At 47.6% G+C, this 13950-nt stretch overlaps 1 protein-coding gene across 2 annotated transcripts in view; it reads right to left on the reverse strand.

Annotated features, from left to right (window-relative positions):
- Tgfbr2 (transforming growth factor beta receptor 2) overlaps positions 1-13950 on the reverse strand; it is an 87473-nt gene that overhangs the window by 56888 nt on the left and 16635 nt on the right. The window contains exon 2 of one of the 2 annotated variants that reach the window (XM_051202046.1): positions 12125-12199. The exons of the other annotated variant lie outside the window; for it this stretch is intronic. Within the exon in view, the coding sequence (XP_051058003.1) occupies positions 12125-12199 (75 nt within the window). The remainder of the gene's footprint in view (positions 1-12124; positions 12200-13950) is intronic. 2 annotated transcript variants of the gene reach the window in all.

Here is a 13950-nt window from a genome sequence, read left to right on the forward strand (position 1 = left end):
TCCTCCTCCTTCTTCTCCTCCACCTCTCCCCCTCCTCCTTTTCCCAAGACAGAGGTAGGGTTTCTCTGTGTAGCTTTGGAGCCTGGCCTCGAACTCACAAAGATTGGCCTGCCTCTGCCTCCCAGTGCTGGGATTAAAGGCATGCGCCACCATCGCCTGGCAGCTTTCTTCGAGAGAGAAGTGACACACCTAGACGCACAGCCAATGAGAGAATGGGCAAAGAATACGGACGACATATGCACTAACTCTTCAGGTTTCCAGGTACGAGGTGATCTGCTCATCTAGACAGATAGAAAACAATTCCTTGCTCTCTCCTCCTGCCATTTCCTTGCATGAAGGCAAGGAACAACACTGCCTTCTGAATTGCTCTCGGGGAATGTTCAGAGAGCTGGAAACAGAAGTAGACTAAAGTAGAAAAGGCTCCGTACCAGGCTTTGGGTGCCTGAGCAATTGGCCAGTCAACTTTCTGTCTTTTCGTGAACCAAACAGGTCAATTGTCTATGATAGCCTTTAAGGCCCATTTGTTTTGGAAAACATTCTCAATTCAACTCCCAAGAGATAGGGACTTTTATGTGTTTCAGCCCCAGCCAAACAGAGTAGGGTGCTGGGAATTAGCGTATAAGGAAGGGGGGGGGGTCAGGGCTGGGAAGACGACTCAGTGGGTAAACTGTTGCATGCAAATATGAGGACCCCAGTGGGATTGCTAAAAGGCACTTTCTAGAAACTGCAAGTGTGGTGATGCACGCTTGTGATCCCAATGCTGGGGAGTGCAGTGGGCAGGTCCCCAGGGCTGGCGGCCAGCCAGCCCGCTGAAGCAGTAAGCCTGGGTATCACAAAACAAAGCAGGGCGGGCAAAATGGTTCCACAGCTACAGATATTTGTTACCAGGACTACCAACTAGAGTTCAGCTGCTGAGAGCCATGTGGTATAAGGAGAGAACTAACTCCCAAAGCAGTCCTCTGCCCTCTACACAGGGCACACGTATGCACACACTAACTCACGCATGTACACAGACGGAAAGAAGGGATGCTGTGGGGCCCAGGGGAGTCCTTGTATGTCGCTGTGTTTGCTTTATTTGCTGCATGAGACTCCCTTTCTACAACTTCCAGGACCCCACCCAAGGCTCAGATAAGAACTGGAATCCCTGCAGGCTCTCAAGACTAAACTCGCAGTGTCATTTGGGTATCATGAGTTCAGAGGAAGGGAAATTCTGCCAAGTGACAAAGGACCACTTTCCATCCAGAGGCTGTAGGCATTTCCTTTGCCCTGCCCCCCAAGGCCAAGGAGGAAACCCCGGCTCAGAGCAAGTCATTGACTGTAAGGATTCCAAACACCCTCAGCTTTAGTAGTGCTGGTGTCTACTTGGTGCCTTCTGGCCTCGGCGTGAATGATGATAAGTAGCGATGGATGAAGCCCAGGGGTGACTGCATATAAACATCTAGTCGTAATCAACGGGTTGATTAAGTTTGATGAGCGACTGCAGAACACTCACGTCTGCTCTCTTGATTCCCAGAGGATAGGTGCGGTCTACAGTAACTCGCTCAAGTTGGCTCAGACAACCAGCTGTAAGTGGCATGAGGAAGGGGCTTTCCATCCCTGGGAAAGGACAATTATTCCAGCCCTGGCTCTGCCATCTAATCCTGGCTCAATATATTTTTAGTGTCAAATTCTAGATTCTATTTTTTTTAAAAACATTTATTTCACATGTGTGGCCGCCATGGTGCTAATACAACTTGTGAGAACCGGTTTTCTCCTTTTATCATGTACTGGTAGACAGACAGGCTAGGAGGGAGCACCTTCACTCACCCAGCCCATTTTTGTTTTGTTTTGTTCTGCTTTGTTTGTTTAGTTTGACACAAGGTCTCATATAGTCCCGGCTGGCCTTGAACACACTATACAGCAAGGGTGACCTTGAACTTTTAACCCTTCTACCTCCGGGTCTACAGTCACTGGCTTGTGTGTGTTACTACATCCAGTTTCCTATAGTTCTGGAGATGACTCTGGGTGCCTTATGTGTGGGAAGTGTGCGTTCTACCCACTGAGCTCCATCTCTAGCCTGTCTAACAGCTATCAATGGAATTAAAGTCAAAACTGAACGGGGGACCGCAGCTCTCCTGTACAGCTTGGTCAAGCTGCTCTCTCTTCTCAGTGCAAACCAAAGGCCAGAGATGCAGTCCTTGGTCAGGAAACAAAAGCAACATCAATCCTTTGCGCGGCTCTGGAGTGTTATTAAAACAATGGTCACTTCTAGTGGCCAGACTGCTTGACAGACAGACTGCTTGACAGGCAGGCTGGCCTCAGAAGACCAACTGCAGGATCTGATCCACTTGGGTTTCTGAGATAACACCGGGCCCTCTGGAACCTTCCCCTGTGTGGTTTCCAAGGAGAGGAAGTGAAAGGAAAAAGAATCCAGTCTCCAGTATTGTTCAGACTTCAAGAAAAAACAACAAAGGGCAGGAAATTTGAAATGAAACCTGAGACTCTGCTCTGAAGTTGGGCCATTTTGCTTGTTTTCTCACAGAGTGCTGAGATGAGGAAGTGTGCAGTTGATGGCTGCCTTGCTTGGGCATTGCTCGCTGTCCTGACAGAAATGCAATTTGCAATACACAGCATTAAGGTCTCTCTGAGGAAACAACTGCAACTTGTGGTTGGCTGCCCTCCAGCAGGAACACTCAGCTACCCCATCCCCATCCTCCGCAAGCAAAACAAAACAGCAAAATCCCACAGAAGTCGGCCTTGTAGCTCATCTGTGCTGTAGTAGCAAAGGACCTGAGCCTGGCTCGTTTACTAAGAGTAGACGCTAGACACGTCTGTGCAGGAACTTGTGTGCTTATAAGTACTAGTTCACATGTGTACCCATATGTATGAAGGACAAAGGACAATCCTGGTAGGTGTTCCTCAGATGATAACCCCCCCCCCATGCTCATTCGAGACAGGGTTTCTTGCTGGTCTAAAGCTCACCTATTTGGCTAGGCTGGCTGGGACAGCGGGTTCCAGAAATTCACCTCAATTTCTGCCTCAATGCTAATTCAGTCACGCCCAGTTTTTCATCGTTTGTTTTTGTCCTGAGTTCTGAGGATTGAACTCGGGACCTCCTGATTGCGTGTCAAACCCTGTGTCCATCCACTGAGCCGTTCCCTGAGCTCTGCTTTAGATCTCTGAAGAAGTCTTGCTATGGAAGCTCCACCATCAACTTATAACTTTGACCCTCATTCACATAACCTGCTCATGCAATCCTACCTCTGCTGGAGAGAGGGTGGGCTTCAGGGCTGGAGGCGACTAAGCGATGCATTTGGGTGGGAGGTGTCCTAGCAAACTTAACCTAATCATGTTCTTATCCAGACCGGTCAGGCCACCTAGATCCCAGTTCTCATGAAGTCCACTGGAAAAGCTCACACCAATAAATGCACAAAGACGTGACTACAGGACTCCGTGGAGAGTGGGCTGAAGGCAAGAGCTGACAACCCTCGGCTCTGGGACGCTCCTCTGTCTTCCTTCCACTGCAATGTTCTCATTTCCAAGACCTTACCTCTTGGAGCCTGGATTCCAACCTCTGCTCAAATATAGCCTTAGCAAATAGACTGCCCTTTACTTCTTTAACTTTAAATTCTTGTGTGCGCACTGTCTGTGTGCACATATGTTTTCACGTGTGCACACGCAGGCTGGATGTCAGCGTCTGGGGCCTCCCTCTATCACCCTCCACCTAACTCTTGCGTTAGACTCTCTCACATCCTGAAGCTCACTGATTTGGCTAGACTCTCTGGTCCCAAGCCGCAAGAATTCTTCTGCATCTGCCTCCCCAGGGCTGGGATTACAGGCTCACATGCCATTGCCATACCCAGTTTTGTAAATTGGGAAGCAGAGACCAGGTTCCCAAGATTGAGCACTTACGGGATGAGCCATGGCCGCAGGCTGCTCGTGATAAACCCTTCTAAATGGTCCTTTCCATTAAATTTGCCTCTGACTTACCACTTGAGTCTGTTCTTTAACTTAAACAGATTTGCTTTAGTTCCCGGCTGTTCTGGGCATCTCTGACATTGGCCCTGCTGCCCTGGCAGGCTCTCTGTACACGCTTGTTAATCATTCCAGTGAAACCTCCTCCTATAACCCATCTTCAGGTTTCAGGGGAAAAAATCCTTCTCTTCTGCCAAATTCATCTGATCTTTAAAAAATGGAATCATATTTATAGTTGTTGCCCAAGGGATTGGGATATGTTCACAAGGGGAAATGAGACAATGGAGTTGGGGGGGGTAGTATGTTAAATCCAGATACAAGAGTGTAAATAATTTGTAAAAGATAAATAGCTCAAGGTTTAAGCAGTCAAAATTAGCAGCAGCAGAGAGGACATTGGGTTGGGAGTCAAGGAGAATTCGTCTCCTTTAGGAGCCAACCATGAAGTGGTCAGAACCCAGAGCCAGACACCCCCAGGCCTCTGGCAAGAGGCCCCTTCCTGAAGTCTGAGGTCAAGGGCAGGATCCCAAGCTGCACAGCAGCCAGCAAAGATTAAGATAAGTAGAATCAGGCTGGGCAGTAGTAGCTCAGTGGTAGCAATTACCTCTCACACTTGAGGCCCTCTGTTCAGTCCTCAATACTACCAACATTTAAAATAGGAAGGGAGGGAGGGAGGGAGGGAGGGAGGGAGGGAGGGAGGGAGGGAGGAAAAGAAAACCTTTTAAAAAATAGGTAAATAAAATCACATACTCTGTTCCATGTCATACTCGCCATTTGTCACATGTGGTCACCAATAGAGAAATTTTTCATCAGGAAAGGACCTCCCAGGGGCTGGGGAGACAGCTCACTGGGGCAAGTGCTTGCTTCGCACAAATGTGGACCAAAGTTTAATCCCCACAATCCATGTAAAAACAAAAAATGCCGAAGGGGCGGTCTAGTGTTTGATGGTGGTCTCCATGCTAGGAGATCAGGCAGATCCCTGGGGCTGGGCAGCCAGTCCGCCACTGTGGCCGGGTTTCAAACACAGGGCAAGGAGTGGGTTAATGGTTCCTGGGTTTGAATTCTGACCTCCTTATGCTCATGAGCATGCTTACACATATATACACACACATGCTCATACGTGAGGCTGCATGTGTACACAAACCCAACCACTTACACAGTCAAAGGACCTAGCAGCATCAGTCTTGAGGGAGATCTGAAAATGAAGACTCTCCGGGGTTAAAAAAACGGCTCATGGTTGTCATCCTAGCCCTGGGAAGGAGGAGGCAGGAGGGCTACAGAAAGTTCCAGGTCAGCCTGCGCTACAGAACAAGAAGACCCTGCCTCAAAACAAGCAAGCAAGCAAATAAAGCAGCAGCAGCATCTGAACAAACCAATAATAACCAAAAACCTCAGGAAGAGGTCGTAGCTGTAGGGCAGGACTGGGAATGGAATGGGATTCTGGGGAAGGCAGAAGGGACCTGTTCCTGCCTTGGGTGTCCTCTATAATGAAAGTGCTGCCCCTGGGGGATGGTGGCTCGTATTAGGTGGTTTGCTGCTCTGGCCCCAGTGGAGCAAAAGCAGAGGACAATTAATGACAGGGGCTAGCACTCCTTACTAAAGCCTTGGGCCCTGAGTGGCCTGGCCAGAAGGCTCTAATAGTGACAGAAATGGGCTGAACAAGGTCTGCAAGTTGCAACCTGTCAGCGCTGGAGTCAGCGCGCCTAGCCCCCATCCAAATGCAAATCCCTGGCCCTGAGATAAAAGGCTGTTTAAAATAGGGAGGCTTGCCAAGGTATCAAGTAATTCTCATTAAGCCCCATTTCAATGGCAGAGACCGCAGTGCTGAGCTGAGGCACTGAGATTAAGTTTCCAGTCAAAGTCCACGGCAGCCTAGAGCAAGGACGTTAATATTTCAGAGAAAACAGAGACTTTTTTTTTTTAATGCAAGGCTTTTTGGAGGGTTTCAGCCACAGCCTGCCAGATGCTGCTGAGCTCCCAGGACAGGACAGAAAGAGAGGTGACCAGCTCTTAGGGGAAAGCCCAGGCCCCAAGGAAGCCAGTTCTCTGCAGGACACATGGAAAAAGCAGGCATTCCCCAGTCCCACCGCTTCTCCCCTCCTTTCCTGTGTCTCCAGGAGAGGTTTGTAAAGTTAGCACACAGAGCTGCGCATTTCATTATGGCTTTCTCATACAGGTGGGCCATGTGTTCTAATCTGCCCCCTGCCACAGCCTTCCCTGTGCTCCTTCCCACCTCACAACTCTTCCAACCTTTTCTGTCCAGGGTTCCTCTGAGTTGTTTGTGATCCCATAATCCCCCCTACCCTTACACAGAGGCTGAGGCCGATGCGCGCACACTCTACTCCCTCTGTGTGTGTGTGCGTGCGTGTGTATGTGTGTGTGCGTGCGTGTGTGTGTGTGTGCGCGCGTGTGTGTGTGCGTGCGTGCGTATGTGTGTGTGTGCGTGCGTGTGTGTGTGTGTGTGCGCGCGCGCGCAGAAATAAGCATATGGAGGTCAGGGAACAACTTTGGATGTCGGCCTTTGCCTTCCACCTTGAGGGAAACCAGACTGCTGGAATTGCAGCACATGCTGCTATTAATGGCTTTTACACAGGTGCTAGGGAATCTGAATCAGGCCCTCAGGTTTCTACAGGCGTGTGAGCCCTGAGTAATCTCTCCAGCCCACCAATACTCTTCTTAGCCTGTCTACAAAGGTGTGTGTGTGCGAGTGTGAGTGTGTGTGTGCACGCACGTGCGTTTGTGTGGTGTATGTGTGTGTTGTTGTGGCACATATGTATATGTGTGTGAGCCTGTGTGTATGTTCATATGTGTGTGTGTGTGCATGTATGTGTGGTTTAGGTTGGTATGTGTAGGCTGTTTTGTATTATGGTGTATGTGTTTGTCTTGTGTGTGTATGTGAATATGTGTGTGGTGGTGGTATGTGTGTGTGTTATGTATGTGTATCAGTGTGTGCATATGTGTTTATGCATGTGTGAGTGTGTGATATATATGTGTATTTGTGTGTGTGGTGTGGGTATGTGGTGTGTGTGTGTGGTGTGGGTATGTGAGTATGTAAGTATGTGTAGTATGGTGTGTGTGTGTGTGTGTGTGTGTGTGTGTGTGTGTGTGTGCTGCCTACTAGCAAGCCCCAGTGATCTCCATTCTCTGCTTTCACATCCCTAGGGTTACAAATACAGGCTGCCACCAGCCTTTTCACAGTATGATAGAGATTTGAACTCAAGTCTTCAAGCCTATAAGCAAGAACGCTTACTCACTGAGTCACTAAACCATCTCCCCTGTGTGACAATACTGTTTTTAGAGCCCTTCACAGATGACAGCTAAAATCCTACATGATAAAAGTAGCCTAATAGGACATTCATTTCTCCAACAAAGCAGGATAGTCAGAGTGTCTTGTTGAACCATGTTACTGTCAGCCTCAGATGACCAGACAGGAGCTGTCTATTATCCCAGAACACAGGAAGAGAGGGGAACAAAGAATTTAAGCTGAACTTCTCCTGCCCCCTTAGGATCCAAGGACAGTGAGGTGTGAAAAGATTCCAACAGCCAATGGCTATATGTTATCATTTTCAAACAATGTTTAAGGGGCTGGAGGGGAGAGATGGCTCAGTCAGTAAACAAGTATCCTGAAATCATGATGGCCATGCCTTCTGTCCCCTGCACCCACCCACTTAAAAAAGAGCAGCAGTAAGTACATGTCTGTAATCCTAGCAATGGGAGGCTCTCAGGGGCTAGCAGACAGCTAGCCTCACCTAACAGAACCAGCAGGCTCCAGGTTCAGTGAGACTCCACCCCCACTCTGCCTCCCCCAGATCGCCCAGGTAGGCATCAAGATCAGGAAATCATGGCCTCCGGTGCATTGCATAGCTAAAGAAAGATCACCTTCTGATCCTGGAGTCCGCACCCTCCAACAAGCAGAGGTCCCAAGCATTGGCTTTCCCATCCAGTTCATGCCTTACTAGGGACAGAATTTGGGCTTCAGGTTAGACAACTGAGCTACACCCCATCTCCGAGGAGGCCACCATTCTGTGGACGTCTTCAAAATAAAAGAATCTTTATTCTTCCACAGCTCTGTTCTGAAGTCTCGCTCTTCTTTGTTAGAATGTCAATGAAAGGGAGTTGTTGAACCCAGGAAATGGTATTTCTCTACGGTGGGGTATTGCCTAAATACCTTGCCATTCCTGGACACATACTTATTTGTACTCTCACTGGGTTTGGCTGAATCAGTGTTTTTAATCCTGGCTTCCACATCAGAAGCATCTAGGGATTTTTTTTTTTTTTTTTTTTTTTTTTTTTTTAATTGAGATGAAGCCAAGGCCTTGCTCAGGCCAGTGAGCCAGAACTCAGGGTTGACTCAGGCAGAGGGATTATTTTAAAACTTCCCAGATGATTTGGAGGTACAGCAGGGTTGGAAATGAAATACAGTTCAGCAAAGGACACAGTCTCGGGGCTGGGGTGGGGGACTGCATGGTTGATCACATTCTTGCTCTGTAAGCACAATGGCCTGAGTTTGACCCTCAGAACCTATGTAAAGATGCTAGGCAAAATGGTGTGGTGGACTTGTACTCCCAGGGCTGGAGAGCTGAACACAGAAGAGTCCCTGTGTTTACTCCTTAGCCAGTCTACCATACTTGCAGAGCTCTGGGCCAATGAAAGAGCCTCCAATTCTAATGAAGACACTGGAAGCTGTTCTCTGGCCTGCAGTGGAATGAACACAAATGTGCAGGCACACACACCGTCACATGCATGCATATCCAAATGTACACACACACATTAAGAAGGTGGTCTAGAGAGATGGCTCAGTGTCTTTCAGAGAACCCGAGTTCTAGTCTGAGCAACGGCCATCTGCAACCCCATATCCAGAGAACCCAACACCAGCTTCCGACCTCCTTGAGCACCAGCCATGCACATGGTACACTTACATGCATGTAGAGACAACACTCATACACATAAATTACAGCAGATGAATCTAAAAACAATGACATTTAAAATACAGATGGAAAGGAAGGGGCTGCGGTGTCTACCGAGTGGCGAACTTAACAGACAAGGTGCATCAGAGCCGGACAGTGAGCAGCTGCCCACAGGCACGTCCCTGAGTGTGGGGGACAGCACAGGGCCAGGCACAGCACCTCCAGAGCTGTGCGCAGGTGTGGTCAGGCCCAACCCAAAGCTCTTCCTACATGACTCAACTCAAATCCTGTTTGGGGAGGAGGCAGGTAATATAAACACATGCCTGCAGGGCCTTTCGTTCTCCTCCGAAGGGAACTCTGGGCAAATTCTTCAGAGTGAATTCTGCTGGTTGTGATCTTTTGAAGGGGTGGAACTCCTTAGGCAGTCGGCACAAACACAGAGGACACAAGCAGACTCATGAAAGAACGGACTGGAGAATTTCCTGATAAAGCTGAGCTTCTCTTTTTAGCTGTTTTGTTGTTGTTGTTGTTTGCGTATTTGATTGTTTTTTCCCTTTTCCATGACTGTGTCTTGTTTTAATCAAATCCACCTTTCACTCTCCAGTTCCTACCCCATCTCCTTTGAGAGAGAGCCAGAGAGGATAGGTAGACAGAGATAGGTGATAGATAGAGATGGCTGGTAGAGCTGTTTGGGAAAGATTAGGAGGTGTGGCCTCGTTGGAGGAGGTGTGTCGGGGGGTGGGTCAGATCTTGCCCCATCTCTAAGCCTGGTGATTGACTGGAGTTGTGAACTCTCAGCTACTGCTACAGAATCACACCTGCCTGTCTGTCGCCATGCTCCCCGCCACGGCGGTCATGGACTCTACCACCCTCCTAACGTTCAACAGAAAATAGTTCCTCAGAGGTGACTGCTGTGTGTGACCTTGTCATTCAGAAAAAGCTACACAAATATGACACAAGCATGAGAGCTTTGAACTCGCTAGTCCCTGCAGTTTAGTTCGCTTCCCTGGCCTTTGTGCTATTTTTAATCCCCTTAACCACCACCTCTATCCCTGTCTGAAGAAGGGCCATTCCTGAAATGTTCAAATTCAGTGTTGTTGTTACAGTGACTTCTTCATTAATACAAGACTCAGTACGTAAAAACGACAATTTTTAAGGACTATACAGAAAGGATTATTCCGGAAGACTTACAAATATGCGATCGTTTTAAAGAAGAAAGTACATAAAACATAACAGTGAAATCCCTAAGAATTTGAGGAAAACTTAGCCAGTTCTAACATAAATCCATTAATCCAGCCATTACTTAACGAAGCCCGACCTTAACGGAAAATCCGTACAGGAAGGAGGGTCATGAGGCCCATCCAGTTTACTCAAACCACAGGAAACTCAGCCTGCTGAGGGCTGGGGCATAGGAGAGAAGCCACTGTCACCAGAGCTCATTTAATTCATGTTTTGACAAAAATTAAATAAAATATCACACATGACTCAACTTCTCCATATATATATATATATATATATATATATATATATATATATATATATAATAACACTTCTGCAAAGCAATCTGTGGAAAATTGGGAGTACCAATTAGGTTGGTAAACTGGCAGGCCATGCACTGTCTGTTAGCCAAAGCCATTCTTTTTTAAAAGGGATTTTTATTTATTTATTCATTCATTCATTCATTTACTCACTTATTTATTATAGGGGTGTGTGTGTATGTGCGCGTGCGTGCGTGCAACCAGGGAGGCCAGTAAAGGCCATGATCCCCTAGAGCTAGAGTTACTGGTGGGTGTGAGCCACTGGACTTGGTGCTGGGAACTGAACTCAGATCCTTGAGAGCAGCAAGTGCTCTTAACCTCTGAGCTGTCTCCCTAGCCCCTCAGGTCATTCTTTCTTCCAAGTCCTTCGGAGATGCCAAAGCTGTACGGAGGCTGTGCTAGCCCTCAAACTCCATCTTGTTTTCTATCCAAGCAATCTGATGACACACCAGATGCCTCTCCTACTCCTGTCCTGCCTCTGAAACACCTTTATTTGTCTTCACATCTTTGTTCCGGAGAGTCATGATTAAGTAGCTATGGGAAGGGCATGCAGAGTTAGTAACCACCATCTATGTCCTCAGGATGAAGATCTGCCCTTCTTATACAGAGATGCTTGCGTTCCCCGACATGCTGGGCACCTGTAACTCAGGTTAGCCAACTTGAACTCTTGGCCTTCCTTTCCTCCCTGTCCCAAGGTCTAGGATTGTGCCCAGCATAGCTTTTGTAAATGGCAACATGTGCTTCCTGAGAATGGCGATGAGCCTAAGTCACATTTTAACTTTTAATTACTATCCCTAAGAGATCTATGAAACAAAAATGCCTCTGATCTGTAAGCTCCTTGCCCAAGGACAGACACTTCCTGAAATGCTGGAGGCTGTTGTTTATGGGAGATAACAAGCTGTATGTTTTCACTCCCTAAACAAGTTTGTATGATCCATCTGCATCAGGTGTCCTTGATGGCATGTGGGCAGGAGGTACATAGGCAGATCATACATCAAGATGTAGGCTTGCCCCTGATTGGACCTGGTGGGAAATATTTAAGCCCCTGGGAACTATGACTTGGGGCGGATTTCCTGGGAAACACGGTATGGACCTGGCCAGAGCCCATCCACTTGGCCAGTATTCAATTAAAGCTTGCTTCAAATTTGGCTTTAAAATGTGGTGGTAGTCTCCTTATTCTCGACCCGTGGGATTAACAAGATCACATGGTACCCAGAAGAAAGGCAGCTGTCCCCAGAAGTGAAAGAGGAAAAAAAAAAAAAAAAGACAGGTTGCACAGTCCGAACTCCACTACGATGGGGTGAAGGGGCAAAAACTCTCAAAGTGTGACCTGAAGGAAGAAATTCTCCAGCATTCTAACACCCTGCCCCAACCTCATCCACAGTTTAGTTACTAGCGTGTAAAAATTTGATAGGAGTATAGACATCTTTAAATTACGTGCACATGTATATGTGCCTGTGAACGGGTTTGTGCCCATCGGTACAGTGCCCAAGGAGGCCAGAAGAGGGTGTTGGATCCTCTTGAGCTGGATGCAGACACAACTGCGAGCTGCCCTAATGTGAGTGATGGGAACTGAACTCGGGGCCCTCTGCAAGAGCAGGATGCGCTGAGCCAGCTCTCCAGTCCTAGGGCTGTAGATTTTTATCTTAGACTCACGTGTAGAGTAAGCGGCGAAAGAATACAATAACTACAAAGGAGAGAAGAAAAGACAGATTGGCAATACGTTACAGCGCTTCAAGGGATGGATGGTCCTATTGCAGCTCAGGTAGACGGGGTCATCTTCCTGAACTTCCATTTCCACATCTGCAAAATGGGATGGAAAATTACACCCTCTCAGAGGGCGGCTTTGTGACTTAAAATGGCATGCACACTAACATATTTTTCAATTACCCAAGTGTTGTACTTATGCAAAAGATGGAGTATAGACTATTCACAGCCAGGTACGGGTCAGTAGGTTGCCTTCAAACCTATCAGACTACAGTTCCCAAGCGTGGCTGCTGTTCTTTGCCCATTTCACTGAGAATAAAGAGATTGAAGCTCAGGCCTCCCAGTTACTAGGCAGGCTTTCCACTACTGTGTTTCCACTCCTCACAGAGGTTTTGTTTTCAATATCCATCATTTCATTTTAATATTCATTTTAAACATTCATTCCTACCTACTCAAACAGTGAAAGACGTTTGATGTGTTCCTAGGGTATATGGGACAAAGAGGGACATGGACACTGAGATAACTCATCTTCACAGTCAACTTGGGACACAACTCTGGGTGTGTCTATGAGGGTGAATCCAGAGAGGGAAGACCCTTCCTGAGTGTGAAAGGTCCCATCTCACAGGCTGGGTCCTTGAACCGAATGAGGAGAAGGCAAGTGAGCACCAGCGGACATCTCTGTCTGCTCCCTGACTGTGGGTGCTGTGAGATCAGCTGCCTCATGCTCTCGCTGCCCAGCCTTCATCGTCATAGCCGATGGGATATCCAAATGGCGAGCCAAAATAAGCCTTCCTCCCATAAGCTGTTTCTGTCTCAGGAGTATGTCCCAGCTATGAGAATAACCTACAGTCCGTGTGAGGTTCACTAACGCCTACAGTCCGTGTGAGGTTCACTAACGTGGCCTTGCTGTGTTCCTGGCTACTCCATCAGAGAACACACTGACCTCTGGGAATGCAGTCCAGCTCTACCTGGAACCAGCGTGTGTCCCCTGGGCCCTCTAATCTCTCCATCTTCTTCTGACTTTAGGACCCTGCCATTCAGAGAGCACAATAGCAAGTAGTGACATCATAGTGAAGATTTACTAGAAGCCATGCCATCAACGACACCAACCTTCCCAGGGTTGCCCTCAAAGCCCCTTCTGCAGCCTGCTTCAGCACTGACCACCATCAACTAGCCTTGTATCAGAGGCTGAGTATTGTTTCTCCCTTCCCAGAATTTGTAAAAGATGAACACCTGAAGAAATATTCAGGGAACAGGGCTACTTTGATCGGCATCGGCAGAACATGATTCCCACAGATACTGGATACATGTGCCAGTTGTTTTTTATATACAAGGAGTTGCAGGGGCCGAGAAGAGGACCCTGTCTGTAAAGTGTCTGTGTGTAAGCAACAGGGCCCGAGTGCAGATTCACAGCAGCCAAATGAAAAGGCTGAACGAGGCAATGCTTCCTTACAATCCCAGCACTGGGAGGGCAGAGACATGGGGCTCCCCGGGGCTTGCCGGCCAGCAATTCTAACCTAATTGATGAACTCCAAGTCCAGAGAGAGATTCTGTCTATAATTAATAATAAAAGTAATAATAAATAGAGAGAGAACAATAGAAAGAAGCATTCAACATTGATTGACCTCTGGTCTCCACATCTCTCTCTCTCTCTCTCTCTGTCACACACACACACACACACACACACACACACGTGCAACACACACATATGTACACCAGGAGAAAAAGAGAAGGTGAAAGGGGAAGTTGCTATTAAACATTGGCAGAGATAAAACTAATGGACTTGGCTCATGGGAGCTAAAGCTATAGCTGTGATTCAAGAAGATGTCGTTGAACTGTTAAGAGAC

This window comes from Phodopus roborovskii, unplaced genomic scaffold (genome assembly GCF_943737965.1).
Source record: "Phodopus roborovskii unplaced genomic scaffold, PHOROB, whole genome shotgun sequence".
Classification (NCBI taxonomy): domain Eukaryota; kingdom Metazoa; phylum Chordata; class Mammalia; order Rodentia; family Cricetidae; genus Phodopus; species Phodopus roborovskii.